We start from the raw sequence: 18,390 nt of genomic DNA on the forward strand, positions 1-18,390 counted from the left end.
TTATTTTGGGCAGATTTGACCATTATCATATGTGGTTGGAATTTGAAATTTCATTTTCTTTGATTTGTGTTTCTTTGATGCAAAAGTGTTTGTTATTGATATATTTAGGTTTCCCAAGCATTGGCGCAAGCCATTGTGGCCTTGGTTAAGGATTTGCGAATTTGGCCATACTCACATAGATGTGTTATTTGCATTTTTCTTATTCTTCTATTTTGTTTCACTTGATTCCTTTGGGCATAGTCTAGGGTCCATTTAGGGTTAGATTAGGTTTAGTGATGGTTTCAAACCATTTGGGCAAAGTATAAGGGCATAGGTCAAAATTTGGTATTATGGCTATGTGTCACATATGCCTCTATGCATATTTTTATTTTATTTTTGTTTCACATTTGATTTAGTTGGTAAGTGATAGGTTGGGTTTGTTGAGGTTTATCAAATCATCCAATAAGGTAGAACCTGGCCTAGTTCATTATTTGCAAAAATAGCCATAGGCTTACATAGGCTTTTCTTTTTAGTTTATATTCTTTTTATTTGTTTTATATTGGATGGTGACAAAAAGGGTGAGGTTTAAGGTTTTGGAACATTTCCAAGTAGTTCCCATAAGCATCAAGGCAAAAACACAATTATCAAGCATAAGTATTATGCATAGCACCTTATTTAATAAAAGTTTTTTGTTGATTCTCATTTTTGGAAAAAGGGAAATTCATTTTCTTCTTTGTTTGAAAAATTGGGATGTTACATTAAGTGAGGATGGTATATGGCAGTAACTGTTACGGAAAAATTATGTGGGTTCAAAGCAATATCTTAGGTTATTTGGAAACTGGGGATTCACACTTTTGGGCTGGCATTATGGTGACTAAGAAGCACTTTTTCCCATATGGTTGAATGGAGCGGAGATTAGGTTCTGGGAGGATAGATGGTTGGAAACAACCACTCTACGCGAAAAATATCTAGCCTTGTACAATATTGTTCTTTATAAGGGAGATACCTTGCAGAAGGTCATGGAAACTACACCACCCTCTATGACGTTCAGGCGTGACCGTATTGGTCCCCGTCTAACTAGTTGGAGTGAATTGCTACAGAGGTTAGCTTCAATACAACTAGTTCAGGGACTGATGAATTCCGATGGAGCCTCACCAAGAACGGTGTTTTCTCGGTTAACTCCATGTACAAGGCTATTACTATTCACAGTCGACCGATTGTCAACAATAAATTTATCTGGAAAATGAAGATACCCCTGAAAATTAAAGTTTTGTGTGGTATCTTCGTCGGGGTGTGATTCTAACTAAAGATAACCTTGTGAAACGCAACAGGCTATAAGAAATGTGTTTTTTTATCATGAAGATGAGACAATAAAACACATTTTCTCAACTGTCTGCTAGATCTATATGGTCAATCATTCAGATGGGTTCTACCTTATATACTCACCTCGTAGCATTGCATATATTTTTGGTAATTGGCTAAATGGGGTGGATCCTAGGTATATAACGCTTATCAGAGTAGGCACGATTGTTGTGGTATGGTCGCTTTGGCTATGTAGAAATGACGGATGTTTTTAATGATAAATTTTTTTCTCTTGTGCAGGTCATCTACCGATGTACGGCTTTGCTCTGTTCATGGTTGCCACTCTAACGATTGGAGGACCAAGACATCTTTACAGAGGTATCTACACGGTTGAAGAATACGGCTAAGGAGTTTATTTCCCAACGGGTGGCTGCATAATAGGCAGATTGAAACCGATAAAGCTTAGTCTTGTTGGCTCTCTTTGTTTTTCTTTATAAATACTTTTCGTTTCAAACTTGATATTTGAACGGCTGTGTGCATCTTAGTTATACAAAGGCTGGGTGTAATACTTAAATTTGGTTTGAGTAATGAAGTGCTCTTTATCTAAAAATGCCCCCATGGTTTCTTAGGGCGATTCTTGGCTTGCTCTGGTCCAACGGAGAGGATGATTTGATAGTAGTATTGCAGTCTACTGTGAAGCTGTGGCGGAGAGACATGCCACTCCCTTAGGCTGATCGTGAGGCAATTAAAAAAAGAAGTAGCAATATCTTTCACAAATAAAACAGAAAATAGTTTCTTTTGCTGAAGTCATTGTACACGAAGAAAGTTGTATGTTTACAAATAAAATAGACAACTAATGGTGAAGTACTTTTCGTAAGCAGACTAGTATTCATCTGATAAAAGAGCGATGACCAATCCGTCAATTTTTTCCACAAAAAAAGCACTGTGGAATAGATCAAATGATATTCTTATTTCATTTCAATATGGGAGACCTATTTATATACAGGGTGAAGGGGTGTGTTGGGGAGACACCTCTTTTTTTCCAACGGACACCTCATGAAAAACATCCCTCCCAGTAGAATTGATCACATATTTTTATTTCTCAACAGTTTATCCTGGCATGGGCATGCCCTTAAGGAAGTGCTGAAACATTATCAGCGCTTGCCGCGGGCGGTGCAGGGGAACCTCATGGCCTGCGCCTCTGACGGTCACCAATGTGAGGCCCTTATATACCTGGCTCCAACCGCCGACCTAATCAAGAAACCCACCACAGAAGAACTGGTTAATTATGCTTGTGATATCTAGTAACCAGTAAATTTCGAAGTTATAAAATGCTCACGGCGTATCTCTAGTCATGGAAAGTTTCTAAAGATGTGTAATTGTAATGCAAATATGTGCGGAGAAGATATATATCCTTCCATGTGCTACGCTGGAACTGATCTAGTGTATCTCCATGCCCATCAAAGTATCTCAGTAATTTTATTGACATATACATAGGCAAGTTGAGTGGTATGATGCTGACCTCTGGAACGTCATACCAAGGATGCCAACTAATAGTAGTTGGAAGACCTAGAGCCCCGATGGAGTATCTTGTTGCTGTCAAGGGGACTACTGCGTCTGTGTCTCCACTGAAAAATAATAAACAGAACAAACACTATGTAGATGTTCGGACATGGTAACTGAGTTATGTGAGGCATATGGGAGCTGATAGATCAACACAAACAATCTGCTCCCGTGTGTTCCAAATGAGAACACTCAAGAAATAACAATAACTTTTATACATATAAATCTCTACCCATGGATATTTTCTTGCATGTTTTTTTTGAGGTAAAACAACAAGTATTCTGCTCATTAATTAAGGAGATAGAATAAGTTCAGGTTACATGCTAGAGAGGGACTCGCTGGTAGTGAAATGAACAAAAAAGAACCAGCCATAAAACCAAAGCTGAGTACTCCCGGAGTTCAGGCCGCATGCCTGGATCGTTCTCTCGTAATCTCTCCTGTATATATGAGCCTAGCAGCAGCATATCATCTTTAATCATGTCCATAAGATGGTGCTCATTGTTGGACGTGTTTTAAAAGACCCTCCTGCCTCTCTCTTTCCAAAAGTGCAAAGCCCCATAAATAGCGTCCACAAGCTCATATTTGGCTAGGTTCCTAGACATATAATGCCACCACTCCGTCGGCGAGGAGAACTCGTGTCTCTGAATCTGTAGGCTAGGAGCGTCCATTCATTGAGCTAACAAGTGCCAAAGAACCTGGGAGTAAGGGCAGTCAATGATTAGATGTACGGCTGTCACCTGTTCCACACAGGGTACAACATTCTCCATGACCAATTCCCCTGAGCCGAAGTATATCATCCATAAGAATGCGTTGCCTGAGCCATAACCACGTGAAAAAATTGCACTTTAGCTGCACCTTATATTTCCATAGCTTGCTGTAATTAATTTCAGAGAAGAAACCCAAAAACTGTGCTTTGTATGTTGTTGCCGAGTTGTACTCAGAAAAAGCATTAAGCTTCCATGCAATTTGATCATCCACATCGGATAGGTGAATATGTTGGAGCTTGATCCACAACTGGGTGAACTCTCTGAGCTGAGCTTCAGAATTAATACACGATGTAGCCCGGTCATCCATTTATCATTGACCAGCGCTTGCTCTACCGACAGCCTCTTGATCCAATTAAGTTTGAAAAGGCTTGGTGCTATGTCAGCAGGAGCAACCCCATCGAGCCATTGTGAATACCAAAATTGGCAAAATTGCCTTTTCCCAATGTAGTTTTAGTACATGCTTCAAAGAGAGTAGTATCCGTTTTATTGCATGGAGTCTCACTTCCAACCCATTGTCTGGTCCTATCCTTCCACTCGTACTATTCCAATTGACCAAACAAACTCCTCTTGCATCATCATTTTTTGTCTTCAAAAAAAATCTCTTCGAATCTTATCAATTCTTCTGATTTCCCATTTACCCAACTTAAAAATTGCGAGCATGTAAATCGGTATGGCTGACAAAACTGAGTTTACTAGGGCAAGCCTAGCAGCTGTGTTGAGCAGCTTGCCACGCCATGTTGAGAGTCGGGCCACCACTTTGTCATGAGAGGCTGCAACTCGGCCTTGTTCAACTTCTTGTGGTGGAGAGGGAGGCCTAGGTAATAGCAAGGAAAATGTTTTATGGGCACCAGCAACGGATTTAGGATATATAGGGTTTCCGTGATGTTGCATATTACCAGATAGATGGCACATTTCTGCAAGTATGCCGTGATCCCAGATGCGTCGCCAAAAAACTTCAGTATCTCGGCCACATGATAAATATATGTAGCATTAGGCTTGACGAAGAGTGCAACATCATCTGCATATAGGCTAGTCCTCAAACGGGCGGAAGGCAGCAACACAGGTGACAATGTTGCGACCTCATCTGCCATTTGGAACACCCAATGCAGCAAGGCAATGGAGATTGTAAAAAAGCATTGGAGATAAAAGGATTTCCATGTCTTAGCCCTCTCCTATGCTTGATCCGCTTCCCAACTTTACCATTTTCCATGATACGAGACAAAGAGGAACTCCATATTAGTGAAAGCAAGCCTCTCCAGCGGGGGCTAAACCCCAAACTTTCCATCAGCTCCAACATATATTCCCATGGGACCGAATCGAAGGCGTAGGCAATATCCAACTTGAGAAAAATAAAGGGAATCTTCTTAGAATGCAAGACTTTTATCATGTTTTTGACATATAAGAAATTTTCATGAATGTTGCGTGCCTTTATAAAAGCGCTTTGGCTGTGGGGATCATGTATTGAAGGCAAGGGGCCAATCTGTTTGTCATCATCTTGCAAACCAATTTGGCAACCGAGTGCATCAGACTCACTGGTCTAAAATCTTCACCCTACAGGCAACCTCTTCTTTTCGCAATAGGGAGATGTGTGCAAAATTTAGCAGATTCCATTGCTCGCCCCTCAAATTGGGTAGCTGATTGATCGTCAAGAGAAAGTTGTCCTGAATCACTGGCCAACATTTTTTGTAGAAGGAGGAAGTAAAACCATCAGGGCCCGGAGCCTTTCCTGTAGTAAACCAAACACAACTGCCTTAAGCTCCTCCTCCGAGAAAGTTTACTCCAGGTTGGACAATTCATATCTTGGGATGTCCAGTGAATCCCAATTCAGCGAATGTGCACGGGAGTGGGAGGAACCGATTTTTAAAGAGAAGGCCTAAGCCCTGCGTTAAATTAATAACGCCCGACGGGACGGAAACCAGTACATCGACGCTTACAAGGACCTGCTGGGGTTACCAGCTCAACATGACAGCAAAGGAGGACAACAGGAGAAACAAAAAGGGGAACAAGCAGCTCTAACTAGAAACTAGGTAGAGATCTTGAGTCCAGCGAAGAGGCGAAGAATCCTGCTGAGAGGGCGCGGCGCCGACACTGTCCAGACTAACAGACCTCCCGAGCAGAAACAGAGCACGCCCATGACCGAAGGAGCTTGGTTGACTTCATGATTCGAGATTCTGAAGGAGGAGGGCTTGAATGCGACGCCTCCAAGGAGTAAGACGGCGCCCAAGGGCGTCGACGTCGCCTGCACTGGCCAAGGCCTTGCCGAGCTTTCGCCCTAGCCCAAACACCACCCCAAAGACGCAACCTTGACGCTTGTCGAACGACACACTGAGTCCACGGCTTGAAGAAGATATCATCGGCGTCACCCGTGGCAAGACGCCAAGCTAGACAACCACCCCTGGGTTTCTAGGTAGCCGACCGAACCGGGATAACCACCGTGTAACTGTAACCAGGGGCAGTGGCGGCGAGAAGCGCAAGGAGGGTGAGAGGGTGAGCCTAGAGTCGATGAAGATAGACTTCGCCCCGACCGAAGAAGCACGCAAGTTTTGCAAGGAGGCGTGATCCAGCCACACGAAAGGAGGGAAATTTGGTGGCGCCTCCAAGAAGGTAAATGGCGTCAAGGACGTCATCGTCACCCGCACCGGCCGTAGCCTTGCACGGCTTTCGCCGGTTTCCCGTCCCGTACCAGTAGCCGGCCAACGCCATGAGACCGTAGAATGGAACCAGAAACCAGACACCGCCGACAACACCTCCTCAAGTGTTGCCGGCCCAAGGAGATGGGGAGACTTAAACCCAAGAGTCACCTACTCCAAGCTCATCGCCGACACCGACCGCACCAATCAAGCAAGCAAGAGCTCCAAGATCGCGCGATGGTCTGTCCACTCCGCCTTAGTTCATCCCATCTCAGAGAATGACCCAACAATCTCAGATCTGGAGAAATATGGTTCATTTTCCGCGGAAATGGCCCAGCACCTCGTCAAGATCCTGGCGAGGCGACAGCGAGAGACAGGTGCTACACACCACCACCTCCGCATCACCCAAGTGACCGCGGCCGGTGACAGTCCAGCACCAGGCAACGCTGTCCACCCCTGGAGCAGCGCCGCCGCCCAAGCTCACCCCTGAAGCCGAGCCCACCAGATTACCCAGGGCCGCCGCCCGGCATCCAAGGCCACGCCGCCCCGCCGCCCTCACGGCCGGAGATACGAGCCAACACGGCCGCCGCGCGAGGCAACGCCGAAGACTACCGCCCGGAGCCGCCGCTCCGGCGCCCAAAAGCCCCCACCGAGTCTCCCCCAACAACCACACCCGCGCCAGCACCTACCCCAACCCCGGCAAAGAGGAGCCGCCGGCTGGAGAGACATACCTGGACCGGGGCGACCGTGGGAGGCGACAGCAGCACCGGCGAGCCTCGCGCGGCAACCTCCCTCCCTGTGGCCGCGCAGAGGAGCCGGGGGCCGAGATCCGAGATCCCCGCCGTCCCCTTCACCGGCGCCGTGGTCTTCGACCGGCAGCGCCTCCGGGGGCGGCGAGGGGCGAGGGAGTGAGGAGGGGGCGGCGGCGGGGTGGGGTTAGGGTTTCGCCCCCCGCGTCGCCTGGAGGAGACGACGCGAGGCGCGGGGTTAGATTTCTCCCGGGAGGAACCGATTAGGAAGTTGAAATGTGTAACATCCCAATTTTTTTTCAAATTTTTGAATGTAAAAATAAATAATTTCAGTTGATTGAATTGTTTGTCTTTGTTGAAATTTCACAAGGAATTAAAATTTTTGAGTTTTATTTAAAAGCTCTTTCCAAAAAAATAAGTTTTCACAAAGATTTGTTTTCAAAGTATTTCTAAACCAAACTGATGTCTATTTTATGGTTTTGAAATCATATAAGATTTTATTGTGAGACAAAAGGCCCAAACCTTATTTTGAAATATCAATACTCAAGTAGCCATATAAAATGTTATATGCATAATAGCATTTTTTGTAATTTAGTTTTTACCAAAATAAGTTCTATAAAAACATTTGAGTTATTGCGACTTCAATATCAAAATATATGTTTGAATTAAAACCTGTGAAAGATTTCAGTTTCAGGAAATATTTTAATTATCTGATTTCATAAAATCCAAAGTATATTTCTGGTTTTCCTAATATGCCATCAGGCCAAATGCATAAAAATATATCTCCGTATTTTTATTTTGGACTGAAAGATTAATCCTTAGTGTCCCAAAATCATACTGGGCAGATTGCAAAATTTTCAAAGTTTATTTGAGTTAATTGATCGCCTAAATCGATTTACACAAAAGATACAAGAGAAGAAGAAAAAAAAAAAAAACAAAAGGAACTGGCCAGGCCAGCTCGCGCGAGTCAGGCAAGCAGCTCCCGAACGTGCGGCCGCGCGCGACGTGGCACATGCCGCCCAGCCAGAAAACGAAGCGAATACGCATCAGAACGACTCCGGGAAGATCTCCAAAATTCGTTCAAATCCGTGCCTCCTTTACCACGAAAATACGCCTATATGTATCTCAACATCTCCCCAATATCTTTCCCTAGAAACCCTGATTTATCGGCCGCCAGGCTGCCAGAGTTCGTCATCGAAGATCCGCCGCCGCCGCTGCCATTGGAGTTCCGGAGCTCAGGGTCATCGTCTGTTCAGTCATCCCCAAGTCTTAAGTTTTCCTTTAATCTCTTCAACTCGCAGCACCTCGTCGTCTTGACCTGTTTTCCCTTCTCGTAGAGTTTCGGAGCAAGCACGCGAGGCCGCCGAAGTTTCGCCGTAGATCGACAAGCAGTACAGACTGCACTGTCGTCGTTCGGGACAAGAATCCTTGCGAGGACACGAACGAGATCGCCTCGTCGAACCACACCTGGCCATCATCCTTGTCCACAGATCACGGAACCGTCCCCAGCGTCCACGCGACCACGCCCGACCAGCCACCGCGATGGTCTTCTCTGTCTGTCTTGGAGCAGCTGGTATACCAATGTCTGTACAAGTTAGATTTTTCTTCAGTTCAGACTACAGTTTCAGATGTATCTCTTTTAGTCTACGAAAGAGTTGAATTATCTAAGGCTTATCATGCCCTGCATTCCTTTTATTTCGCACCATGGTGTCGCCACCATCATCACCGGAAACTCGCCGTCGTCCGTCCATCGTTCGTCCATCGTCGTCGGCCTCCACTGGCAGTTGTACGAAACGCCCGTCGACGCCACCGTCCCAATCAACTTCGCATCCACTTCGCCGAGGTCAGGAACCAGCGGAGCAGCACACCTGTAGCAGCACCAGTAAGGGAACCTTACATAGAGGCCAGCATCAACTTCACATCGTCACCCTGAACTCGTCGTCCGATTCTCCATCGCCAAGGACCACCAGAGACGCCGGGGACGACGTCGCCGTCCATGCCCGACCACTGCGACACCGTCTCCTTCCTCTACGGCGACCACGTCTCTACCACTGTAAGGCTCCACACTGTAGTTTAGATTGGATTTCTGCAAATCTATTATAGATCGTTGGATATAGATCTAAAGGTCTCCATTACTGCACTATGTGAATCGATCGGTGCGTTTTGTGCCAGACTGCTAGCTCATTCACCTACAAAATCTTTAAAATTTCATATCTTTCAATCTAGAGCTTAGTTTTAGATGAGATTTCCTGCGTAGAGTTTGTAATTAAATTCTCTACAACTTTCCTGTAGAAATTTTCTCCATTCGAGAAACTTTTTCGGACAACTTTTCGGACGAAATTAATAAAAAACCGTAAAATGTTTAATCTTATAAAAATTACAAAAAAATAATTACACGCTCAAAAATAGATAATGATATACCCTGGAACTCATAAAAATGTGTAGAATACAAAAGTCAAATAAAATTTGACTTTCAAGTAATTTTTAATATTCAAATTTGAGTATGTGAATTTGAGTATTAGACATAACTAAAATTCTATAAACCCAAATCAAGTGATTTTTGTTTTTGCAAATGGATCATATTGATGTTCCCTGTCCAGCAACATCACTTCCTAAAACTTTTAGAACTAATTTTAGTATTCAAGTCTAAATATGAGGATTTGAGTAACTTTGGCATAACTTAAATTTTATAAATACAATTAAGTTGATTTTTTTGCAATCGGAACATAATAAAACTCTCAATCCATTAGCACTTATGTTTAGTTTATTTGAACATATTCACTTCACATGGTTTTAGATTTGAAGTAATATCCTTCTATGTGTCATACGACACAATCCATAAACCCTACCTGACCATATCTTTCTTTTGAATATGTGCTACTCATCAATATCCATCGAAACCATTATCATAATTGATTTTTGTAAACATTGGTTTGAAGCTTAAACTCATAATTCATTTTTTTCCAAAGTGAATCATATGATCATACCCATATACCAAAATCATTTAGATATTTTCATCATGTCCAAGATCATATCTATCCTAATTATATTTTCCTAGTTCACAATATTCAAACTACACATGAGTTATTCGAGTAAATTGTGACAAATCATATTTATTGGTTTTCTCTGTGCAAATGTTGTGGAGACACTCTACACATGGATTCAAACCTTGACATCCTTTAGAATCTTTGATCCACATCTTAAATACCATTCATGTCTATCCAATCTCATACCATTCGATCATATTTATTAAGCTTGGGCTATTCAAATTACAAATGAGACATTTGAGTAATTAAATACACCATTAGTTCATACCCAAGTCTATGTGTGAATTTGTGCTACTTCGATAAGTGTTTTCGCACTATGTGAAGTTGCATTTTGAGTTGCATTTGTGATGCTTGTGAGAGTTTCTAAAACACAAGCATCATTATAATTATCCATCCTTGAGTAGCAAACAACCATTGACCATAGGTTCTTATCAATCATTTTCCTTCTGAGAACTTGACTTACATAATCATTTCCTTTCCAAGTGTTTGACTCATCCATTCAATATCTCAAGTTCATATTTTGCAAGCCATACCCTGCCATACCTTCAATTTCCCAATTAACCATAAATTTAATGAAAACTAAAATACAATGAATAACAAATCTTTCTAAATTGTTGTCTTGCTTGTTTTTGTTGTTGTTTGAATGTGTGTTTATGTTCTGTTACTTTTATGTTATAGTTGTACGGAGAGATACGACTTTTGATTGAGAGAAGTGGAGAATTCTTCAGATACCAAAAAGGCAAGTGTCACACACCGTCTTGTCCTACTATTTTTATATGCACTTTGTAGTTATTTTCAGTAGCTATTCATGTGTAGAATTGTTTTAAGTATATATATATATATTACTATGCTATGATCACCTAGCTATTAGAACAACCACATGTTCAACACTTGTTCTTTGTCGCTACCGTATTGTAGCATGCTTAGCATTGCTATTGTAGATGCGTGGTTGGGATCTCATGATGTGATATGTGGTATTGTGAAAGTATGATTTTATGTAATAAAACAACCTAAGATAATGAATCATCTGGGTGGTAAGTGGTAATGCTTGGTTTATGTTGAGTGGTTACACCGGAGTCATGTCTATGGCGGTCGTGTGTATCGCACTTGTGGTTGGCCACCCAGAAACAAAGAGATTTGACAGGTTTCTATTTTAGTAGCTTCCAGTACAACCACATGCTATATGGGCTCTGGCTAGATTGAGTAGGTTGCGAGAACTCGACCCAATGTACAGAGGGTGGTAGGTGTTGGTAGGACGGAGCGCGTCCATTGTGGTTGAGGTATTGCTTCTGAAAGGTCTTGTCCTAGTCGACATCTGTCCATTTGAGCAAAATGCGCATCATGGAAGGAGAACAGACTAGGTCATGTGGGGAATGTGTACAGCCTCTCGAGAGTGTCAAACTAAGTACTTAGCCGTGTCCCCGGTTATGGACATTATGAGCAACTAGAGTCTGGAACTGTTTGGAGGATCTCATCATTCCAATTTTATAATAAAACTTGATGGGACAAACAATGGGTTTAGGAGCATGCAAAGCTAGGTTGTCTTGTGTTTACATGGGCCTATGCTAGCATGTCCGTAGATGTTTAGGAGCATATGAAGCTAACCGTCTTGCGACGGCATGGGTTATGCTAATATGTTCCTAGACGATGTTTCTGAAAAGTAAAAATTGTTTATAAAAGATAGGGAAACTATTGCTTTTCGCAAAAGATGCTAAACTCCACCTGCCAAATGAGCACGTAGTTGATAGGCGCCATTTATATATCCACCAAAAGTGACATTTGCCAATACAATTCCAAATGTATTGACCCTGCGTGGCTGCAATGTTTTATGTTGCAGATATTCCGATGAACGAGTGAGGTTCGATGGTTAGGGTTACGAGTCTATACTCGACATGCTCGCCTGTGGCACATGAAGACGAAGGACTCCATGCTGATATTTTTCGTTGTAAACTCTGATATAATGCTAGCTTCGGGCTATGCAATTTGTAATGTTACTTTGTACTTATTGGATCATGCGATGTAGTAAAGACCTTTATTTCTTGGTATTACATCTTAAACTGTGTGTGCTAGCGATTGATCCAGGGACTAGCACAAATAAGCACAGAGATTCAACTCGTACCGGGTTGGATCGCTACAAAATGCCTATACAATTCCATGCTTGTCTTTATCGGTCGAGAGATGCCTATACAATTTTCTTGCATGTCACCATCTCAATAGGATTGCAACCTTGATAGCAGCTAAGAACAACAATTATATGAGTACAAGACACGTCCCGTGGTCCAGTTATAGTCTGTTGCTATTCTGCTGACGGGTCAACAGAGGAATATTATGCACACAAATAGATTATTCATATCTAATGTTATCTCAGTGCAGCGACTTTTGGATGATTTCATCCAGTCAAAGCAACGAATTATCTGCAGTACTTCTGGTTAACAAATGTGAACTGGTTGTTGATGCCTAATGAGTTACTGGAAGCAGCTTTCATCATGTGCAACAGAGTGGACAAGTGTACTGTTATCTTAGCATGTAGTGCTATTAGGAACTTTGTATAAGAAACGGTTAGCGACTGAAAAACGTTAAATCTAATCATTGAGATGCATCATTATGTGTATGATCAGAGTACTGTTATCTTAGCATGTGATGTTACCATGGATGATTGGATTTATCAATGCATCGAGAATAAACACTTTTGGGTTTTCTCAACAAACAAAAAATATGTATAATCTATCCGATAGAAGCAGAAATTCAATTAGGCACATGTGAGCATCTCCAGCCACCGGAAAAAACATTTTAAAATATCAAAAAAATTGAACAAAAAATTTCTCGCTTACGTATCAACATTTTATGTGCGCACATCAAGTTTTGCGAAAAATCGATATTTTTTGTGACCGGTGTGAAAAAAGACAAACAAAACGTCTCGTGCACAACGTTTTTCTACAACAAAATTTGTTCCGATGACTCTCAAAATGTCGGTTTTCTGTGGACCACTTTGTCAACGTGTAGAATTTTGAGATGTATCCACTAAATTTTATGTTCAAATTTTTCAACATTTGAAAGTGTATTTAAATATAAGTTTAAAAACCAGGAGCATATGCTCCCGGGTGCCAAAACATCACTCCAATATATTGAGAAGAGAGTCTAGCTCGCTCGGTTAGGAAAAGTGGATGAAAAACCCAACCTCCCAGGTTTAAGTGGCAACTTTGAGTCCTTATTATTAAAAAACGGGGCTTCCTCTACTGCATTTCTTTCAAAAAAAGTCAATATATTCCTTCTAAATTATCTCAGTAAAATATTCCATAGAGATTAGCATAGTAGCTCCGTGGCGTTGGTGTTCTGGATAAGTCAAGAAATGATGGTGCGTTTAATAAAATAATTTTATTTCCAAAAAGGAATAAACTGACCTGAAGACCCATATCCTTAGACCAGCTCCAATAAGCTCTTTGTAAATAGGAAGCATGGAGCTCGGAGCATCACGCCAGTTTCTATTGATGGTGTTACTGCAATTTATTTATTTATTGCGAATTTCACCGATCTATTAATAATCATCAACAGTAGTACAAATATGCATAAAAGTAATAAAAATTACAAATAGATCATCAGACCACCTAGCGACGACTACATAGTATTTGAAGCTAAAACGATGGACACTTAACGTAGAGCACCGTACTTTTTTCATATGCAAACACCAAAGTGTAAGTTTTTATAATTATAGTACTCCCTCAATTCACAAAGGTAAGCATGTATTTGAACAAGATTTTAATATGTAGATTCACTTATTTTAATTTATCTAGTGTATTTTAAAATATCTGAAAAGTTTTATATTAGTGGAAAGCAAAGGAGCACAGACCTGCAGGCCGCCCATGTGTAGTTTATGGCACCGGTCACGTTGGCGTGGAGAGCCCTCTGCACGTCCAGCCGGTTGTAGTACGCCGTGGAGTATCGTTCCGTGCACGGGTCATACGATCCGGTCATCCATGGCTGCAGAAAGGTGCAGCAGCAACCAGTAGGGCGTTCCGCTTCCAAAAGTAGCATCACTTTACTGAATAATGACGCGCCGGAAATCAGGTTCCACTATACACTCACGTAGCGTCCATTTGGCTGCCGTCGGCTCGCCGCCGTCTCGTTGCAGGTGGGCGTGTAGATGCTGTACAAGTCGATGTTTCCGTGCTCGCCCTTGTAGACGTTGAGCGCGGCGGCGCACGCTGGCGATGGATGGACGGTTGAATCGTGGAGGCAGGAGTCGTTGAGGAGGCGGTATGTGTCATCGGAGACCAGCCCGTGGTTCCACCAGAACTGGAACTTGCCACGGTGGTCGTGGTAGTCGTCGATTAGACCATTTCCGACCTAGATAAATTATGTTTCAGGTTGCAGCGATCATGGCGGCCTGAGAAATCGCAACGAGAACGTGGATAGCTAGTGCGAACCATAAAGCCTTTGATGTTGATGATGGGTTTGTTGACGCCTTTGTTTTTCCGGTGGATGAGCTGGGATAATTCCGGAACATAGTGCCCTGTAAGTTTGGGTTATCAAATGATTAGGTGAAATGAAGAGTAGAGACGACCCAAGCATGCAGTAAATTGAGATGAGGAGAAGAATTCATGCCTGCATAGCTCTCGCCAGCAATGTAGAAGTCACGGTACTTGTAATGCGGGAACTTCTCGAACCATTCCGCCAAGAAACTGTAGGAGTCATGAGCTGCAAAAAACATGTATCAGCTCTCGGTCTAAAAATAGTTATCTCAACATTATCTTGATACGAATATATCTCTAACTAAAATGTAACTAGATATATCCGTATCACAAAAGTAAGATACCTATTTTTTAACGGAGGGGTACCTTTGTTAGATGCTATGGAACATAATGGCATGTAACTACAACGTGGCATCTAGATAACCTGCCTGTTCTGTTGTCGCCGGAGGTGTAGAGGTCAGAGGTGGTCTTGGTGTAGGAGAACCCAACGCCGGCTGGCGAGTCCAAGAACAGGATGTTGGCCACTGCAAGTTCACACTTTATTATCCAACGCAAGAAGCATGACGGGTCACAAAGCATAAACCTTTGATCAAGCAAGTTAGGTCCTCCTACCTTTGTTCCACCGGTACTCGTTCAAGAACAGCCCCGCGCCACGCGGCTTGATGCGGAAGGCGCCGAGCTCCTCGGAGGCGCCGTAGGCGATGGAGGAGCAGCCGGGTCCGCCGTTGAGCCAGAGCACCAGCGGCGCCGGCTGGGCCTCCTCGGGCGCTTCCTGCAGCAGGTAGAACAGCGACCGTCCGGCGCTCTGCTCCACCGTGATGTACCCGGAGTACATGTCGAAGTCCACCGCCGGCTGTCCTGGCAGACGGTCGATGCGGTCCGCGGCATGGCCACTCGCGGCCGCCGTCGCTATTGGTCGGAGAAGGAACGTCAACACCGCTACTAGAGCTAGCAGGGGCCTACGGTGGATCACTGTATTCATGATTACACGGATGGAACTGCTGGAACTGGTACAGTGAGCATAAATACGGAGAAGATTGACGTCATTGTTGGTTTGGACCGCACGCTGTCCTGATGTTATCTTCTTTTTTTTCCCCTATATATATTTCAGTTTACTGAGCAAACATGATTACGACATGAAAAATAAATTGAGAGACGGATTGCGACATTGTCACTTCGGTTACAGGACGCTGAGAGGAAGGTACATTTTTTTCTAAATGGAGAGGAAGGTACATGGAAGATAAGAAACTGCGGCCACTGCTTGAAAGCCATTTTAGCCAGATAAGAGCATCTCCGGCGGCGTCACCCAAAACGTTCCCCAAAGAGATTTGGGGCACGCCGAATAAAAAAACGTTTCCAGCCGCATGCCCCAAAGCCTCTTTTTATCCGGCGCGGCTCAATACGGTGTTCGGCGCCCTGAGCTGTCCCCGCCGCAGGGGACGCTCCGGGCGCGCCAGACACAACGAAATTCGAGTCAAGAAGACACGGTCCCGACGCGTCAGCGGCACAGGAAAAATTCATCCCCCTCTCCTGCCAAATCGCGCATCTCCCGCCACATCGCGCCTCTCCCGCCGCGCATTCTGTCCTGCCACCACATTTCACCTCCTATCCCGCCGATTCACTTTTCTCCCTCCCGCCGTCGCCGCGGCTACCTCTCCCCATCCATAGCGCCGCCGACAGGCCCCAAAAAAATGCCAAAGAAAGCGGCCACCAAGCCGTCGGGCAATGAGACGAAAGGGGCGAAGGCGCCATTCGCGAAGCCGCGGAAGGCGCCGGCTCCGAAGAAGAAGCCGGAAGGCTGAACCGACGATCAATGGCAGCAAGACTGCCTGCGTCGCAAGGTGTCGACAGCGGAGCGGAGGGGATGGAGGGCGGCGCAGCAGGAGAAGAAAACGGTGGCAGCGCGCGCGCAGCAGCACGTGCTGGCCGCGTGTATCACCGCCACCAACGTATATTCCGGGAGTGCTGTCCCCGTCGACATCCGGGTTCTAAAACAACGTCCCCTCCGCCACTTCCGGGTGGGTGACACCAAACTTGTAGCCGCAGTACCAGGATACGCTGCCGCATGGCGGCTTAAACACCAACGCTGTGGTGACCTGGCATACCACTGCATGGTGTAGTATGCAAGTCTGATATAACACCATTGAAACACCGTTCCACTAGTATTATATGACACTACGGTTCCTAATGTAATTAGGGTTTTAGGTTTCACATAGGATTATGAAACTACAACTTGATGTATAATGGAACTAGGTTTCCTATTTAACATGTAGTTCTTAAGTTATCAACTTGTTTGCAAAGTTGAAGTTATTAATAATTTTGAAATAAAAATAATATTGGATTTGGCATTTTATTATTTTTAAAGAATTAATAATTAAGGTAATTATTATTTAGGGTTTAAATCCTTCTAATAAGGATTTAACAACATAAAAAATAAAGAAATTTAGTTTTAATGTTTTCTTTATTTATTTACTTGTTTTATTTAATTTTAAAGTTTTCCTAATTATTGAATTTTAATTCAATTAAGAATAAAAGAAAAGGCTTAAATAATAAGGAAATAATTAAATTTATATTTAAAATAAAAATTTCATATTATATTTTTATTGGATAGAGTTTACTTTTCTAAAAAATTTGATATCTTATTTATATTTTTCTGAGTTATAATGAAATTTCTAAATTCATTCAAAGTTTCAGCAATTTATGAATTTGAATTTAAACAAGAATTATTAAACGTACCCAGTTAGTCTACCCACGCAGTCACTGACTGGTGGGGCTAGACCACGTCAGCAGCCACGTTGGCTTTGACCGTGGTCAAAATTGACGATGTGGCAAAAGACACGGTGGCCAGCGGGCCCATGTCGCCGGCGGCGACGATTCCGGCCACGCGCGGGCGAGCAACCGGTCCCAATCGAACCAGCGCGTCGCAGGGAACCTACTGGTGGTAGCGCCGCTAGTTAATGGTCACCGGAGCGGCGTCGGAGATGGTGCTCGAAGGCGGCGCTCACGGACGGTCGGTGCGACGGTGATGCAAAGGGAATTAGATGGAGCTAAGGTGCTCGGGAGATTCAGTGGCTCACCGCGAGCACGACGGGCTTGTTGACGAGGTGAGGGGAGGTCGCAGTCAGCTTGATTCCTTGCGCAGGGTGACCATGTCGAGGACGGCGGTCCCAACGGTGGTCACGGCAAGGTCTGGGGCTTCCCCAATCGACGGCGTTGGTCGACATCGGAGCGGGCTAGCGTTTGAGAAATTGGGAAAAAAGAAGAACAGGAGCGAGGAAGGCTTCGGCCAGGTATTTATAGGTTCAAGGGCGGTCGTCGACGGTCGCGTGGTCCACAATGGCGGCCGGGACGTGGAGATCATCGTCGCTGTGGTGTTCTCCTGTGCGTCCAGTGGCGAAGACGAAGACGACGCCCTCCTCGCTCTTATCCGCACGAAGCGGTACACGGGCTGGTATGGGTGGCAATGGAGCGGGTTTGGACGGATATACCAAAACCAGATCCATGCCCAAATCCACCTGCCTCGTTCTGCCCCGCCCATGAAAATATCCATGGGCATGGATGTCGCTCCAAATCCAGATCCAGCGGATATCCGGATATCCATGAATATCCTTGTGTTTACATACTATATGCATGAAAATAACATATTTGAGCATAACAGCAACATTTTAGTAGCATTTCGACAATATTTCTGTAACATTTCAGCAATAATTATCTAGGCAATGAATATAAGGAGGAGGAAGGACGATGGGATGAGAGCAAGCCCACTGCATGCCCGTGCATCTCCTAGGCGGAGGAGAGCCGGACTGCCGGAAAGGTGGAAGGGAGGGCCACCGGCCAAGCTCTCTCTCACACTGTGCGAGGGAGTTAGAGGGGAAGGCCATGAA

At 44.0% G+C, this 18,390-nt stretch overlaps 1 protein-coding gene across 5 annotated transcripts; it reads right to left on the reverse strand.

Annotated features, from left to right (window-relative positions):
* Window positions 1-2,058: 2,058 nt before the first annotated feature.
* On the reverse strand, window positions 2,059-15,578 carry LOC127297177 (serine carboxypeptidase 2). 5 transcript variants are annotated; one of them, XM_051327476.2, is made up of 9 exons: window positions 15,119-15,576; window positions 14,935-15,030; window positions 14,640-14,732; window positions 14,462-14,547; window positions 14,121-14,381; window positions 13,885-14,015; window positions 13,439-13,534; window positions 2,804-2,909; window positions 2,059-2,532 (listed from the first exon to the last, which is right to left on the reverse strand). In XM_051327476.2, exons 1-9 carry the CDS (start codon window positions 15,486-15,488, stop codon window positions 2,392-2,394), a joined length of 1,380 nt encoding a protein of 459 aa, XP_051183436.1. In that variant the 5' UTR covers window positions 15,489-15,576; the 3' UTR covers window positions 2,059-2,391. The 5 variants fall into 5 exon arrangements, with proteins under 5 accessions (XP_051183436.1, XP_051183455.1, XP_051183460.1 ...); XM_051327489.2 differs by lacking the exons at window positions 2,059-2,532; window positions 2,804-2,909 and adding exons at window positions 7,748-8,575; window positions 8,694-8,858 and having other exon boundaries at window positions 15,119-15,578; XM_051327495.2 differs by lacking the exon at window positions 13,439-13,534 and having other exon boundaries at window positions 15,119-15,577.
* Between the last annotated feature and the right edge of the window lie 2,812 nt (window positions 15,579-18,390).

Source organism: Lolium perenne, chromosome 1, assembly GCF_019359855.2.
Source record: "Lolium perenne isolate Kyuss_39 chromosome 1, Kyuss_2.0, whole genome shotgun sequence".
Taxonomy (NCBI): Eukaryota; Viridiplantae; Streptophyta; class Magnoliopsida; order Poales; family Poaceae; genus Lolium; species Lolium perenne.